The sequence below is a fragment of the Varroa destructor genome, unplaced genomic scaffold, assembly GCF_002443255.2.
Source record: "Varroa destructor unplaced genomic scaffold, Vdes_3.0 BEIS01000001.1, whole genome shotgun sequence".
In the NCBI taxonomy this organism is placed as follows: Eukaryota; Metazoa; Arthropoda; class Arachnida; order Mesostigmata; family Varroidae; genus Varroa; species Varroa destructor.
In genome coordinates, this window is record NW_019211454.1 from 52,190,393 (window position 1) to 52,207,925 (window position 17,533).

Below are 17,533 nucleotides of genomic sequence, written 5' to 3' on the forward strand. Positions count from 1 at the left end.
CTGCACTGATTTACCTTTTAATACATTAGGAAGTTTTTTGATTGTGCATTTCGGCTTGTTGTCATCAATAGAACTATTGTGGAAGTTGCACGGCCTTCAAAGTGGACGCTTTTTCGTCACGAACTGGCGAGTCGAAAGGCTACAGCGGACAGCAGGCGTCAAAAGGTGGCGGGAGAACATTTAGGCGAACGTGAACTTGAAACGCTGGGAATTGCGCAAAGAAGTTTGTGACGTAGTCCGCTCACGCGTAGTTACGCAAAATGATGAAACGAATGAAATTGAAATTGTGGAAATTATAAACGGACGGTACCAGTGATAATAATGATCATTCGTGTAATCCACTATATATAATTAGCTCTGTTTTGGGTCTCTATGCAGGTAAGCGGATTTTCTTCTCCGACCCGATCAAATAAGCTATGAAATGTTCAATCGATAATGGTAATCTGATTGAGATCAGTGATAACTGTACAGCAGTAATAATAATCCGAGTGATTGAACAGACAAAAAAATTGGCTTTATTTATCGGATTATGTACAAATTGTACCCAAATTGAATAGACGTTATTTGGAGAAACATCATAATTATTATTAATACAATGCTACTTGACTAATTAATTACAACTTTCTATCAAAGTAACTTGTTTTGCTACTGTACGTTCGATCTAAACGAGGCTTTGTTAAACATCGCATTTGCACCTTGTTCCTGCTTGAAACGTAACTTAGGACACACAACTTCTGCTCACTAATCAACACGTGCCTAAATTATAAAAGCAATAGTTTTGTTTGCATTTACAGTCTATCACGGTTTCCTTAGAATCCAGGCACACTATGGCCAGGCGCCTAGATCAGCAGTAGTAAACATATACGGTATCAAATATTAAGCTGAATAGTCTAGGAGGCTTGCCATTCCTATGCCGAAGAAAAACCAGTGACTACGTAACTAAGCCGATGAGATCTTAGTACCCCCTTTGTGTGTGTGTTCCTTTCCTAAAGCACTATCATTATTTTTACCTGCGAGCCCTCTCATTTTTGTATATTACCGATGATATAACAATAATGTCCAATTCATCCAAATTTGCCGAATTAAAAAAACACGTGTAAAAATACGAATTGCGTAAACAAGGACGCGTATTTTCATTAGATGCGTGCACAACGATAATTTCCAGTCATTCCGCAGAAACAATGAACCAATAGGAAGTGTTACTTTACGTTTTTCCTTTCTTACGACATATTAAGTTCCTATAGTAAACACGAAAATCTTAAGGCAAATTTAAAGGCCCTAATCGGTCCTATGACTTTTCGATGCTGTATTCAATAAAACATCACGCTATGCAAGACAAAGTAATGTTTTCACTTAGAAAACATATATGTGTAAAATAGAAAAAAAAAAATAACATCAATGACAATAGCCAACATATTGTCGCGACCATATGAACTAACAGTTTATTATTGTAATTCTCTTACTAGGAGAATTCTAGCTCCGTTTGTTTCCTATGTACAGTATTTCCTCGTTACGCCGTGGTCGTTATAATTACGTCCTCATAACCGCCACCGTTATCGTCGTCATATCAATTACTTCATTATCCTAATTATCATATCGTTTTGTTTTCAATAAACGTCAAAAGTTTGGTGTTATGTCCGTTTGCGTTGAATCAGTTTTTGGAGAAGGCCTGGTTCAGTATCGCATCATTTTCACCCGGCCGGCTGTCACTGTGCGCGCGCCCTACAAAACAGACTGTCGCCGTTTAAGCTATATGTATTCCACAGAGCCAAGTTGTTATCCGTTCAGATCAGGTCTGCGCTATTCGTCACTTTATAGCGTTTTTTTGCTCACGGCCTAGCTTACCATGTCACACTTCGGAACGGAGAAAATAATAACTTGTCGCTAGCTCATCATCGTACATCCACGTCAGCGATCTACTTTTCTCAAATACGATCAGAAACAACAAAACAAGAAACCTACAGGAAAGGCCTTAGACAGATATGAATGAACTAGTCCGGCAGAGTTAGGAGCCGCGATAGTTGAATATCTTGATCAGACTCACTGGTTATACTGAGAAGGCGGATATTAAGCAAATATACCCAACTACTATAAGAGATAAATCCTTTTTTCGGATATTATAATAGTAAATGATTGATATTAATATCGAAATATATACACATAGACTCTATGAGCTATCGGTAATTTCGGTGATACAATCAATGATTCATGGCTAGGGACACCACCTCTTCAATAGTCTGTGACCATGTACTAACAAGTAACATCATTGCTAGCTAACACTGTTTCTATGAAACTCATGTTGAGTTACCTTCTTTCTAAGTTCAATTGAAACTATAATCAAATTGATCGATTAAATATTTATCACTTACCGAAAAAAGCCCCTGTACAGTTAATTCATAGAATGATCCAAACACTGTTTGGCTTACTATTCGTATCGTACGAAACATATGCAACGAGGGCACCACGTATAATAAGACAAATTTCATACTAGTTTGGACGCCTACGTAATTATCGGTTGTTGCACCATATACTAATTGTAATTACGTAGTAATAACGATAATTAAATTACGCCTAACAATAACTTAATTCCTCATACCGTGTCCCGTGGTAACATAGACTACCCATGGTAGCAGTTGGAATCTAAACATTTATGGCAATAATAGTTATAATATTAGCAGTGAAATATAATAGAGATCTACGATTAGCGAATATTATAAGAGATCATTTGGTCCCATCGGGATTACGCTTCATAGTATGAGAATGGGTCGCCATTTCGTATAGGTCATCATTTCGAGAATACGTTACGTAAGTTTTCCCATATCTTTTTGCTCTATCGTGTACATGTTAGCCGTAGGAGTAATACCGATTACATCGATCTAGCCAATACGGCAGACACATATGTCAGTTAAAATATGTAAGCAAATAATTATACTAAAAATTTGATAGGCAGACAGGCAGGTTTTCTTTTATCCATAACAGATATCAAATCCCCATTATGTATTTGATAATTTTTCTGTCACCACCATTACCCTCTCCATTATCGTATAATATATATATGATTAATTATAGTGTGTCATCGATATCTCAGTCACTTTTCATTGACGCATAGCAGTTCAGATCTTCGTTTCTCATGGTTCTGCTCTTCATATAGCGAGTCCTCTGCTATTTCAATGACTCAGTTTACAGTCCGACTCCTTACTATGCTCCTTTTTGACCCAAACCCATCGCCCGCCTGTGCTTCACGGAGGGAAAGCTTTTTCTATCCGACACCGACCCAGTGCCTGTGTGTGTGTGCGCGCGCGCGCGCACGTGTGTGTTTGGGTGTACATGTTCTCATCAGCTTCGCGTCTATCGATGTGTTTCATACCTCGTCAGTTTTACCCTATCCGTTCCTGCTATTTATTGATACTTGTCATAGTAATAATAGCACCTTGCAGGTGCACATCAGGCAGCACTCGTTCGCATTTATGTCGCAATGCTCCCATACCCATATATGCCGTAATCTGGTTAAAATTAACCCAAAAACGAACAGGCGGTCTATTGTATTTCGAGGTGACAAATATGGATCGTCCATATTGCACCATCATCATCGGACTTTTCATGTCGTTTATTTTCATATTATCAATACATGTACATTTATGCATTTCACTGTGTTTCCTAGATGAGTGCCTCTACCTATATATTTATGTGTGCTTGTGAGTGTAAAACGTCTTCTTATAGTCTGTATCGTAAATTTGTCTTTACCATATAGCAAATAACATGACTATCATTACCCATAGTATTATCGCTATTACCTTTTCCGACTTTATATCATTTTGATTCTCTCTCACTCTCTCTCTCTCTCTCTCTCTCTCTCTAAAAAGCAGACAGCAGCACACGACAGCGACTAGAATAGGGCAACAATAATAAGCTAACGTTGATCCATAAGCGGTCTTTAACGGTTACTGACCTGTCGATGCCATCTTCTTAGATTGGTTTCCTCTGATGGCTCCGAGACATGTCCCATTGATGGCGGCAATTATCCGGCCATACTCTCTTAGCATAGCAGTTCCACATACATATAGTTATGTATATTTTTTTCTAGATTAACATAGCCATGTAATTTTCGGTGTATATTCATTGCGTTACTACTATTATCTTTCATACATATAATTTCCGTATATATGCTGCCGCCACGGACGTATCAGTAATGATAAGTTGCTAGATGGACAAATCGAAGCAATTTCTACGTTCGTTGAATACTTACGACCGCTACCTAAGTTACTTTGCAAATATCTATTACATTTATGTTAAATAAAGATATAGTGGTTGTACTCGTTCGTCCCCTCCACAGCAGTGACAACAAAATAACAACAATAAACTAAGTATTCGTTATTACTACTGTTAGTTCTGCGCTATCAGATCGACGTTTTCCATCCGGGGTCGTACAGCCCGCCCGCTTCCGGCATATGGATGCTATGTACACTATAGCTGTACCGTGGTAAGAAATAAGCGCAGCGTCTATGTGTCAGGCACGACAGGCTTGGAGTATTCCCGAATAACTTGATGATACATTGAAGACATTGCTATATAATTGATCAATAACACGAAGAGCTCCATGTGTCGTAAACGGTCCATGTAGTAGCTGAGTAACACTCCACCTCATCTTCCACTTAGCATAGCCTCACTCGTAAGTTGTAGCCTAACTAGCGAGCTATCGGTTCGGTAACGCCAGGCGTATTTGTTTCGCTTCCCTTCCGCTGATCCAGCCTTTCACAATTATTTATCATCACTGTTATTAATACGACCATCATTTGTGCACAGTAGCTTCAACCGATATTGACGATATATTATGTAAATGTATAGCTGTTCCTACTCGTAAATGATGCCATCTTGATATTCATTTTCCGTTCTGTGACCCATCTCATTTGCGATGATCGTGCATTATATGTATATTAGGCTGTTGAAAGAATATTGACCGTTTTCTTAGCGAAATTGATCCTAAGTCACGTGTTGTCGAGATTTGTGTTGAAATTGTTCGAACTCCTTCGCTCAGACTTAAGGCGAGGTGTTGTATAATGTTGCTACGACAAGCACAGGACATTGAGAACAAATAGGAAAGCCTATGAGAAATGATTCGGTGTTAGAAGAAAAGGCCCAAAAATGGCTCTGTCGCTCTCGTTCTGGACGTGTCGATGTGAGATATCATTTGAAGTGGTCAAGGAAATCCAAAAAAGAAACGGATAAAATTATTACGGAGGTTAAGCAAGACCGGCCCGTAGGTAGCCACGATATCGTCGAGGGACCGAAGGTCCATTCCAGACAATTTAAAGAAAAGCTGGCCCGATTTTTACGTACTACATGAAGCGGCGCAAGAGAATCTAAGACGGATGCCAAAGGAGGCTGTGTTTTGTCATTTGGTGTAAATGAAAAGAAATCGCGCTTATGAATCGATGCCGCCTAGTAAAACGCTTGATTCGAACTCGCTACTGCCAGATTACACCCAAGAGAACACAAAAATGATCCAGAAACAATAAACAAGGAAGGCGTGCCTTCCACCACGACGATGCCAAACCACACATACACCCTTAACAAGCACCAGCCAAAATCTGGTACATATTGGATGAAAAAATTTCAATGCATCACATTTTACATCACCAGACTATCAACATCTGCTTCGGTTTCTGCAGAATTCTCTTAATGGTACACTTCATTTCAATGGAGGGATGCAAAAATCACCCGGAAATAACGAAACTTCTACAGTGATGGCAATATGACGTTATCAGGGAGATGGCGTCGTTCCAAATGGCGTATATTTAGCTGATGATACATCTAAGAAAATACTTTTATTTCGCTTTAAAAACGATCAGTATTTCTCCGACAACCCCCTAGGATATACGGTGTTGTTGTGTCGCTGGAGGGGTTGGGATGCGTTTTTACTCGCGTGCTAATTCCATACTTCGATAATAATAGATCAAGTGCAGTATTTCTCTCACTGTTACTTATCGTAATATCATCCAATACATCACATGAACTCTTTGAAGTATGTTTTTAAATACTCTGTCATCCGGCTAAACATTTGAGACCTTTCGTGTATTTTCGCTTTTCATGACACGGCTTTGTCTTAATCTTCATCCTATCGCAGTAAACGTATTCACAGGGCCAATAAGACATGTGCACATATATCTATATATAGATGTTGTTCTCTGAATCTCTGACACTCTGAGGCCACCAGCGGTAGCGACTATTGTAGTGTTGCGGAAATATGTTTCTTCAGCGAACGGCCTGTTCGTCCGTATTTGTATGTCTCTTGATCTTTTCGCACGAATCGAGTGTACCCTTGGTTTTGAAGACCCGATGGGGTAATCTTTGTCGTCTATGTTAGGCAGTGGTCTTTCAACTGCGTCTCGATTTTTTAACGATTTCCGGTCAATCAGTTGTCTGAAGGTTGTCCACTAAGAAATGCTACGCTGTAAATGTTCTGAAGCAGTGGCTGCGCTCGCGCCGGTAATTGCGTACGTTTCTGTACATCTGAGAAGTAATTTTTCGCTTGTTTGTCATTGAGCTGCAACGTTCCTAAGAAGGTTCTGTTAGGACCGGGAGCAGAAGATCCGTGAGGGGTCTATTGCTCCAAATTGAAAAAAGATTAAGGTTTGGGTTTAGTAGAGTATAGAACTGACTGTTTGAACGATTATGAGATTAATGATAGATCTTTTTTCTTGTTTTTGTTTCTTGGGGATCTTTTTTTCGGCGACGCACTGGCAGACTTATCCATTACGGTTACGTTTTAGAACGCTAGTTGTCGCAAACACGTTGAACAAGAACGGAGCTTTGGCGTGTCGCATTCAACTAGAGACCATATATTTTATAACTATAGACCATATTATATTTTGATTTATGAATCAATCATATATAATAATTAATAATCCTTCAAATTCTATCGTTGCTAAAAAAAAGTTGCTATCGGTCACATAAGAAAATGTTAACTTAGGGACACGATGGTTGATGGCAAGACTGGAGCCAATTACCCCATTAGCACAATCATTCGTTTTGTCTTTTGCTTCATGAATAGGTGGATCTGGTGATATGTGTATAACAACAAGTAGCCAATGGTGACAGCTAGTTGAGTAAGCGAAAAGGAGTTAAGCAATCCGCTGTGACTGTTATACTTAGTATCTTAGCAATGGCCAAGTTCGATAGATGGGGGCTGGAATAATGGGAGCAGATACTGCCAGTGGTTAGATCCACTCTCGCTTCGTTGTTTCTCGACAGTTCAAGCTGGCTATAGTTCCTTCTGGCTTTCCTATAATATATTGAGATCATGCTCGTAACTCTGCCGACGCAGCGGCCGAATAACCTTTTTCATCCCTCTTATCTTCCTGTCTGCCCTCGTGCTACCTTTTGCTGAGTAAGGTACTAGGACGTACATGCGGACTATGTGTTAGCTACTAAATACTATCTTGTTCTGATGGGATCCTTGTCGATGCTACGATGGGCAATAGATGATTTGCGGAGGCGCGATACTATGTGCAGTACTATTGAAATACTAAATATTCTTATTATGAATATACCTACTGTATTGTATATATTGGGGCGTGTAAATGACATGGGCGTGCTTAGCGCTAGCTCGCTTTCCCTTCATTCACTTGTAGACGCTTTGGGCGCCATCGGCCGTACAATTAATTAGGCTGAAAATAGGTAAGTGATCGTTAACAGCCCTTTGTCAGCATTCGTATAGAGAAAGAAGAAAAATTCGTAGAGGGAAAAATTTCTACAAACGTGTTTGCCAAAAATCAAAATCAAGATTTCCATGGCAATTTGTCGTAATCTATTTGTTGGCCGTATTGGCACGAGCAACTTCTCTGAAGTTTAAGTGACACAACTTATATAAACACGTAGTGTTGCTCGTCTTCGTACATATTTAACCTGTGAAGATCGAACAGTTGCTAAATGAATTCATCACTAATAGTACAACAACTGTTTATTCAACGACCGAAGCGCTATGCACTGGCTCTGCTTACTGGTCTAGACCCAATACGATCAAATGGTCTCGCTTGATTACCATTGACACAGGAAAAAATAACAGTCGTAAGTGTAAGTAGCTGAGCAGAGAGTCAAGGTACGCTGTATGTCGTTACCCAGCCGCCGGTAACCCATCGGAAACGACGACGACACTTCGCGCTTCGTACGGTTAAAGTCTGAAACCCCGTTTTGAAATAAGCGTTCTATATCTGATTGAAAATAGCAGCGTCTACAGTGATAAGTTCAGCGAAAACCTCGATGGTTTGTACCGATACAAGAGGAACTTTCAGCAACCGCAAAAGTGATCTGTTCCAGTGAGCTGCGTTGTGCCTTGCGAAACGCACTGACTGGGTGGGGTTCGCCCAAGTCTAGATCTTCTATGAAACACTGTCAAGTTCCGCAGCGTTTGTAAAAGAAACCATTTTAAACAGGATGTAATTAATATATAGAATTCAATTAAATTGCCACAGAGTGAGGTGTGCTTGAAAGTTACACTCCTCTTGTATTGCCGCTCTCAATATAGCGTAAAGAAATAAAATTTTAGCTTCAGCGCGTCTTTTCAAGAACTCTTACCTCAAGCGATAAGAGTAAAGGTTTCCGTTAAAAAAAAAAAAAAGAAAAAAAAAACCTGACGAATTTAAGCCTGAACAAGGTACAATTTTTTATAGTCCTTATATTATATGCAGTTACCCTATTGGTGCTTGGCTGCTCCAGGTTTTCCTGAACAAGTAATTGGGATGAGGTGTCTGTTCCAAAAGGAGGCGTAATAGAGAAGCTGATCAGGGGAATGATTTGCTTACATATCACTTTCAGATTCTGTACAGGTATTGTAGCCATGTTGAGTTATTTAACCCAACTTTATATGTCACTAAAAGTGTTCTAATGTCCTGATAAGTATAATGTTAATTTATAATACTTTTGCTTGCTATATTATTATCGTCTTCACAATACGAACAATAACAGCAGCGTAATCATTAGTACCACTGAAAGTAGCTAATCACCGTATTTTAGGGGGGTCTGCAATGATGTGAGTTCGCAGAACTTCATTTTATTTATGGCTGTTTAATGCTTCCCACCCTCCAGTCAACCCTTTTCTGCATGTCCGCTACGGCGTACCATTCGAAATCCCTCTCGGCCCCCTCTGCATAGTTTATGATGGAAAAAAAAATCTCAAAAGGGGTGGAAAAACGATCTGCGTCTTTGACGTGTGTTGTATTTCGCGTTTTACGAGATACATAATAAGTTGTAATAGGTTCTCAGTAGCAAATGGGTTTTTCGTTAAGTGGAAATGCAAAAAAATATACTGCTCAACTCAACATTGCACAGCAATAGTCTTCTGCGAGCGTGCCCTGTTGTGGGCAAGCTAAGTTTACTTTTGCGCCGTTCAATTATGTAAGTGTTGGCAAATTGCTAATGCGTTGTAAGAGTTTTGAAGTCCGACTAATGCCTGAAAACGTGGCCAGCTAAACTGGTACCCGAGCGTCTTGTTTCATCGAGCCTATTTTCTTTTTATATGTAACCTCACATAGTAACGCTACCTAGCCGGACGAGACAAACCACTCAATAATAGGTGTCGTCATCGCCGTTCTTGATCGTTTCGCTTCGCCTGGGTATTCTTCGATTTCAATGATGATACACTGGGTGCGTATAGACACGTTACTACAGCCGCATTCTCCTGTGTTTTTTCCTGTATGTGTGTATGGGTGACGTTGTGTTTCATTACTATTTTTAGCGAGAAATAGCATTTACTTAGCCATCGGAACTGACGATACGTGATTACTTCTTAGGTTTTTTTAGACGTTTTCATGGTTACTTTGTTAGATCCGTAACGGAAATCGTCGTTTACGCTTCCGTCTGTATTTGCTGTGCCGTCGTCTCCTGTCCTTTCACTTCCTCGTCCTTTCAAATAGTATTTGTATAATGAAATTGTTTGGTTGCAGGTCGGTGGCTTCACTACGGGTCCTCGGGATCAATCTCGGTGCAGGATCGCTAGCCACTGCCTTGCCAGACATCCTTTCACAGTTAGACGATAGAATACAGGCGTCTAATTCAAAGCTACGCAAAGCACTTTACCCCTGCATCCGTTTCGATTACTCGGTTGCCAACAACAACAACAACACCGTCGGGTCTTTGGTCGGTACTGAATTGTAACGTTTTCACTGTGTTAGTTAGTCGCAGCCAAGGTCAGTAGCAGGCACAAATGGAACCTGATCTCCTCAATGGTGATGCTTATGGGAGGCTCCGCCTTTATCCCCTCCTCGATGCTCTGTTGAGAGCGATGTCACCGAGGGCCCATCTGCGGCGAAAGCCCCTTCCATAGACGCCGTCGACTCCTCGGGGGTCTTCGACACCTGTAACAGCAGCAGCAGCAGCAGCAGCAGCAGCAGCGGAACAATAATGAGATAGAAAGAAAAAAAAAAATGTAATCTTCTTTGCTTACTATGAAGTTGGCCAAACGCCAGATATGTCGAACGTGCCTGCAAGGATAGTAAGTACGTATGCATAGTCGTACCTAAATAGAAAGGTACCTGGAATTTAATTACTCGATCGTTCTCACAAGTAATGGCCAACAAAGGTCAACATTATATGTACAGTGTTATTTGTTACGCTATTGCTGGTTCATATATTGGTTTTCATTCTGGGATATAAGGATGAACGACTTCGATCAAGTAGTTGTTTACTATTCTCTGTATAATTCTTTGACGATGCCTGGTCCATAGTGTGGTGCTAATACCTCGGTGGTCTCCGGCAGGTTGGGAGGGTTGTGATGTCCGTGCTGTCGGTAGTCTGAGGTGCCACTGGCTGACGCCATAGCGGAATGCTGCTGGTTTTGTTGATTATTATGCTTGTGTCTGTGATGGAAGGGTTGTAGGGAGAACCTTCTGTGGGTTGCTTTACGTCCGCCGCGCCTCTTGCTAATGTGCGGGTTATCGCGCCGCATCGACTTATTACGGAGAACCTACGACGTACGGCAAATTTTAAAATGGTCGATAAGAACATAGCGCATTTAGTTTAATTCTTCACATGTCTCAAGATCTCATCTATAGGGGGTCGCCGTCGTCAAAAATCGCTAACCACAGGCCGTTTTCACTAGGCAACCAATTACATTTAATAGTATACGACTTCCTAAAACTTTATAATTTTACTGTTGATTTTAGATAATTATTCTGCAAATATCAAGACAAAAGATGTTTTTTTGCTTAATAGAGATAATCACATACATACAACAAAGAAAAACAATCCGATCTGTTGTATAACGAACCTCAAGTTGGGTATATGCTCTCCGTAGTTCAGTCCGAATTTCTTCAGGGTCCATATCCGCAAGCGATATCTCGGCGATATCCAGTTCGCCATTGCCAACTATCGCCTTTAAAGCAAACAACAAATTGTGTGGCATATTAGAGCTTTTTACCACTTAACCCGGCTTTTGTTGCAAGAGAAACCCATCACGATTGATGGCATCATATTGAATTGTATTTACACGCCTATTAGGTTCACGCTTAACCCGCCCATCGTGGCGACTTATTAGGTTTAGCGTGTTCCTCCATCTGATACGTATTGTTAATACATGGAATTACTTCAATCATGCCTTTTGCTTGTAATTTAAAATAGCTACCCCTTCTGTAAGCCTACTGCAGGAACTTTGACGTTGTAAGGTTTCCGGTGGGGTAACAAATAATGTAAACTCATATGATTTATTATGACGAGCTAATCACATACCTGATGTAGTCTTTGTGCCGGATCCAGACAGGACTCATTCGAGACCGCTGTGCCGGACTGATTTGCACCCGTGGTCCTGACCCCTTTGGTGTTTGCACTTCTTGCAGCTGCCCCACGACGGTGGCAGAGCTTTGGCAAAAATATCAATATAAGCACCTGTAAGCCAAGTCAGAAGATTTGCCGTCTGAGCATTCATCTACGTTGTTGACCGTGACCAAATCTAGACTACATTCTATCTAATTGTATACCTTATCGCAATAAAGTATTCACTAATGTGAAGATATTCGCGTTTCTTTACCCTAACTACACGAACACTTGTTGGCACACATATTTCTTGATATAATCAGCCTACCAAGGTGACGGTCAGATGACATCTGATAAAATAGGCAAGGAACACATAATCGGGCTGAATCCCGTCGGGCACTGTATGCTTAAGGATGTACAGCGGAAATGAAAATGCCGCTTCAATTGAGATGGCGCGAGATAGCCCCTTTGCCTCCGGAAATGACTGCGCATTTCGCAGACGGAAGGCCAGACGCATCGAGAGGCCGAGGAAAAGTATCTCGGCACATTCTGTCACGAAATCCCACACCAATGGACGGCACATGAGGAACCGAAGACCTAAAAGCAAAAAGGATTGCGTGTTAGACACTTGTCTCTACTTTGATGCAAATGATAATTGATTTTGTATTCGTCATGCCTATTTCTATTCATATTCATCGTTTGCTATCGGACTGTCTCATAGGTCCAGAACAGCTTCATTCAATTCTATGTAGATGATTTAATTCATCGTTCCGGAGTGTGCAAATCGGCCTTATTCTAGGTAAGCAGGACATTGCTCCTGTAACTCGCCGAACGGTCGCGATGTTTTTCCTAATTAAAGCTACTGCTAAATTAACTGTTTCTGTAATTTAGACGTACGATATCTGTATAAATTCGAAAAACAATACTAAATAACATTGTTGTCCGTAAGTCGTTTCGACACTTTGAATCCTAAAAGGCCGTAACCTAATGATAAAAAATCTAAGGTTTAAGAAACTTGCTTAGATTGTAAATAGCCTGACTTTTTAATTTCTCATTATATTGTAAACCTAAATTATATTGTAACCAGTATGAAAAATATACATCTTAATTTAATAATAATTAATAAAATATTAGTGACATTTGGTGCCTCTAAGGTGCAGGTACACTTGAAGCTTTTAAAGGTTGATGTTCAAGAGGTTAAAGGTTGAAAGTACAAGAGAGAGAGAGCATAACTGCAATTTTAGTATTCCTTGCAGAAAGGACCCATGAAGAACGACCGAGCACGTTGTTCGTCGGATCAATGTTTGGACAACTTATCATACAAGCAGGATAATCGGTAACCTGTTAGATGTCTATACGGTGTATAGTAATCGATTACGATGTCATGAAAGTTTTCTCTCAAACTGTGAGGAAGTGACGGTTTGTAGAAAACCGGATTGTCTTGCAAGTTACAGTGCAACTTGTGTGTAATTGCAGCAGGATCCAATGTTCAATTGTTACGCTCTTCAAAAAGGACAAATAATATACTTCAATGACTAGGAATTGTCTACTTTCAGCTGAAATCGTGCTGTTCTAACTACAAGGGACTGCGCGTTAGATTGGTGAGCACCGCAGCGTTTCTTTGGTATCTGAGGATCTGATAATTGTCATAAGATCTGACAGCAAAACTTTTCCCACATGTACAAGCAAATATTTACCCTGCGGGCTCGTGGAATTGACTAAGATGTCTTGCGCGTTCCCGCCGCCCGAGTCCACGACCATCGCCGTCCACGCCGCCATATATAGCGCCACCGATAGCACTAGCCCTACGAGATATCTGTCATAATGAATAGATTTGAATTGTTAGGTGACGATTTAAATAACCTCATAGCCACAGTGTTATCGTAGCAGATGATTTTTATAAGTTGCGAAAAACACTTTCAAATGCAAGTAATCGTCTGTAACTCGCGCCAATAAGTTCTTGTGTTTATGCCTCTCTTTACTGAACTCTTTACTTTGGCTGGAAGTCTTTAGCTTGTCAACTGAGCACTATTTAGTAATTACGTTCTAAGTTAAGTTATGAATTCAAAAAATAAATTTAGTAACTAATGAAACCGAGTAATGCATTCTGCTTTAAGCGCTCATAACACTTTGAAACTACGGCAAATCGCAAAGTTAGACATAAAGCTTCCGGTATTGATAAGTATAGTGATAAATTGCCTCTAATAGATTTCTATTACACGAGCAAAGCTGCGATTTCCTTGTCATGATTAGGACTCTGATCTCTAGGAAGTGGTAGTGATAATTTTACCCAAAGCTGAGGAATAGTTATTGATCGAGAAATACAAATGATACGACTCAAGAGAAATACGCCTGCTCGTCAAATTATGACCCTTAAATTAAGCATATTTGTGGGGTATTCTTATACATCCTTAATGAGCTCGGAGCACGAACGCGAGTAAGACTCCGAACTTATTTGCTAAGGCTCTACAGCCCTCTGCAATCGTCTGTGTCTAAACATGTATGTCCTAAAGTGGATAAGATTGCGTCGTAACGCTCGAGTTATAGTTGTTAGATTAGTAGTACTTATAGGGACGGAACATAGCCGTTTGATCACTATTGCCCCGGTATGACCAATCATTTAAGAGAATTTCTCAGCACAAAATTTCAGAAGGAAAGATAGAAAAACTTGTACGTTTCCAAAGCGGCTCTCCAATAAGCTTTGTTTCATTGCATGGCACGTTCCTATGTTAAATCTTCATAGCATCAGCCAGCTTGAAAGTTGCCATGAATAATACTGCCGGGGTACACATTTGCAACTTGTCCAAACAGCATTTGTCTCAAAGGTAAGTTCCCTCAAATCCTATTGTAAGTTAGAGGTTGCACAGCCTGCCATCGGCGCAACTGGGGATAAATTTGAGGCTACATTAAATCTACTTTCGAAAAAAAAATGGCATATTTCAAAATTGCGTCGAAACGATACCCTTCTGTAGTACTGACACGGATCAAATCTACCTAACTAGTGAAAGGAAACTTGTGACAATTTCGTGAAAAATCGCTTACGCTAGCTCAACGCAAATGTATATGGACGATTCATTATGACGATTATTAACCGTCCTTACATACCTAAAGCGTAATCATACCAGGAACTTAGCAGGTATTACAAGTTCATCTTATTTTTCGCGCAAGTTATCTAATTTGTAGGCTGAAATCAAATCGAACGTTTTCGTGCATTGACCGACGACCACGTGGTTGAAGCTCTTTAAAGGTCGCGGTGAAAGTTCTTAACAAAGAAGTTTCATTTGTGACAGATACTATGTTCCGCAGGCGACCCTGCATACGTTCAAATGGTACAGAGCTACGTGGAAATTGTTCTGAGGATTGCTTGTGCACGCCTTATATCATGTTGTAACAAAGCGTTGATTTTTTTCATCTACAAATACGCAGCAATTCATTCGAGTCGAAGTGCCAAATTAATCTCTATTCATTTAATTATTTCCTTTTGCCAGAGGTTTTCAGGTTTGTTGATTTAGAATTGGTCTACCCAAGTGTTAAGACCCCCTCCACTGCCAACATACGTCTGCAGATTTGACTTGTAAGTAATTGTGAAAAGCAGCAACGTTTAGAGAATATGAGAGAACAAAAGGAAAAGTTCAAGCAAAAGAAGCTCTCATCCAAGCTTCTACAGGGCGAGTTTCACAGATTTTGCCGTCTGCATCCTGGGGAAGGACAGCTTTGGCCTATCCATTGGTCCTTTTTTGTCGAGTAACCTGTTTCGCTCGACGCAGTTCGGCCGAATACGAACCCTTGTTCCTTTCAAGCATCTTCTAGGGCTAGCCATTACGTTCTTTGCTTTGTACCGTGCAGACACCACTTCTAGCCGCCGGTAACAATTCCGTATAGAATCTTATCATTGTAACTGTGTGTTTCCCTATGCCGAACGAAATGTTGAGGGTTAATAAGAAGTTTCGTCTTGATATGCGCTTCTCCCAGTCCGAGTTTTTGATTTCTAGCAAAACTACACATGAGCGTCGAAAATGTCTAAATGTTCCGAGTTTTATCAGACCATTCTGTTGGACGATCCAAAATGTCTGACATGAAATGGCATTGTATCCGTAGTTTACTAGTTAATAAAAGTTAGCGGCTATTCAGGATCTTCGTCGACTTCAAAGATTCCGTCTTTGAACTTGGCCTTTTAGCAGTCTCTTCAATCATACTACACAAATAGTTCAGGTTGCCTCGGCAGCTTTTTATCGCGGTTAAAGGCACGATGCGGTACGTGAAAAATACACTGAAATTTTTGTCCTTAACACTTAAACAGGGCATAGCATTTCATTCACTGCACAAGGAAATTAGAGTTTTGTTTTCCAGAAGAAAGAGGGTACGTTTGAATTGTATGTAGAGTTGAGCAAACAGAAGAAGACACTAAAAAGCGATCGAAATTAACTTCCCAGAATGAAATACAAAAGCGGTTTGCTTAATTTAGATCACACGATTACGATACTATTTTGTGGCGGTTTGTGACAAACTTTTCACAGAGAGTTAAGTGTCCATCTGGAAATTACTGGAATATTTCTAGTACCACGTACTTGACTCTCATTTGTATACGATGTCGCTAGTTTTTGCTTTTAGGGTACTGCCATAAGATCATTGAGTTTCTTACGTGCGATTAGTGTTTTAAAAATGTCTCAATTCTATTAGGGACACTCCTAACCTAGGTTCTTGTTTGAAATGCCGACTGTATCGTATTTGCAGAATCTGGTTCTGAACGAGAATATTAAATGTCTTGAAAACGCTGAGCGAATATCGTGGCCTGCATTGGCCGAAAAAGGTCACATGGCAAAAAAGCCTTTTCAGTGATCGTTGCTATGAGTTAAAACCTTAAGTCTATCACAATACGATAATAGCCTGAAATGCTAAACGCTGAATCTGAATAATGGAGGGCCTTTGTCTACACAGCCGATACAGGCATTTGTGTCGTTAGCAAGATTCAAGGTGGACGCTGTATACCTATTGTGTCCAAACGGTACAATTATTTAACTGATCCTATCGATATTTACTATGGATGAAATCAGCAGGTTATGTTAAGTAATACAAACCTTAAAAGATCTTTGCTACGAACGCAAACCCTGTGCGCTTTCCTGGTCTGGAACTCTGCGACAATCCTATAGATTTTGAGGACGATGGCTCCATAAAGAGTCGCAAAGCCGAGTTCCCGAAGCCACGGTTCGAGAATGCAGCTTGTTGCCGATGGTTCGAAATAACGACACATGATCTAGAAATAGTAAAGAATAGTAGTGCAGACGCTATTGACCGGCACAATCTAAATGAAAGATACTTCCCTCAAGTAAAAAATTGAACGAATATTTAAGTGTAATATTCGATAATAACTGAAGTAAAAAGGTCAATGTTTGTCTCTCAGTATTAGTTTTACAGCCTCGTCTTCGTTGAATCACACAGACGCCATCTTGTCTAGAGGGTTCGTCGCTTCACTAGATTAGTGCCAATGTAAATGCTAGAAGAAGCTCCTTTCTTTGCCCAGTTGATGTTCCCGCGTTTCAAAAACGAAGTTTGTCTCTAAAGTGGAGATACATTTCTAAAGATACGTTTTACAGATAATTTACCCTACATAATTATTAGGTGGTCTCAGCAAACTAGACAGGCGTACTTTATTGGAGCTGCGTAACATGCCATGGATGGTTCGTGTCCACGGATCAGTGACACGTAAATTTGCCGACAGGTAGTAAAGCTTTGTTTCAATAATGCGAGACAATTTCCCAGGTTGCATTGTGTTCAACCTTAAAGCTAA

The 17,533-nt window shown here is 40.2% G+C and overlaps 1 protein-coding gene across 1 annotated transcript in view; it reads right to left on the reverse strand.

Annotated features, from left to right (window-relative positions):
- Positions 1-1,414: 1,414 nt before the first annotated feature.
- The window catches only part of LOC111249768 (uncharacterized), a 36,070-nt gene continuing 19,951 nt past the window's right edge, over positions 1,415-17,533 (reverse strand). Inside the window, exons 10-16 of the mRNA XM_086986886.1 lie at positions 16,824-16,999; positions 13,443-13,561; positions 12,074-12,342; positions 11,722-11,877; positions 11,264-11,368; positions 10,736-10,960; positions 1,415-10,352 (exon numbers count right to left, since the gene is read on the reverse strand). Of these exons, the coding sequence (XP_086843012.1) occupies positions 10,218-10,352; positions 10,736-10,960; positions 11,264-11,368; positions 11,722-11,877; positions 12,074-12,342; positions 13,443-13,561; positions 16,824-16,999 (1,185 nt within the window). The 3' untranslated portion in view covers positions 1,415-10,217. The remainder of the gene's footprint in view (positions 10,353-10,735; positions 10,961-11,263; positions 11,369-11,721; positions 11,878-12,073; positions 12,343-13,442; positions 13,562-16,823; positions 17,000-17,533) is intronic.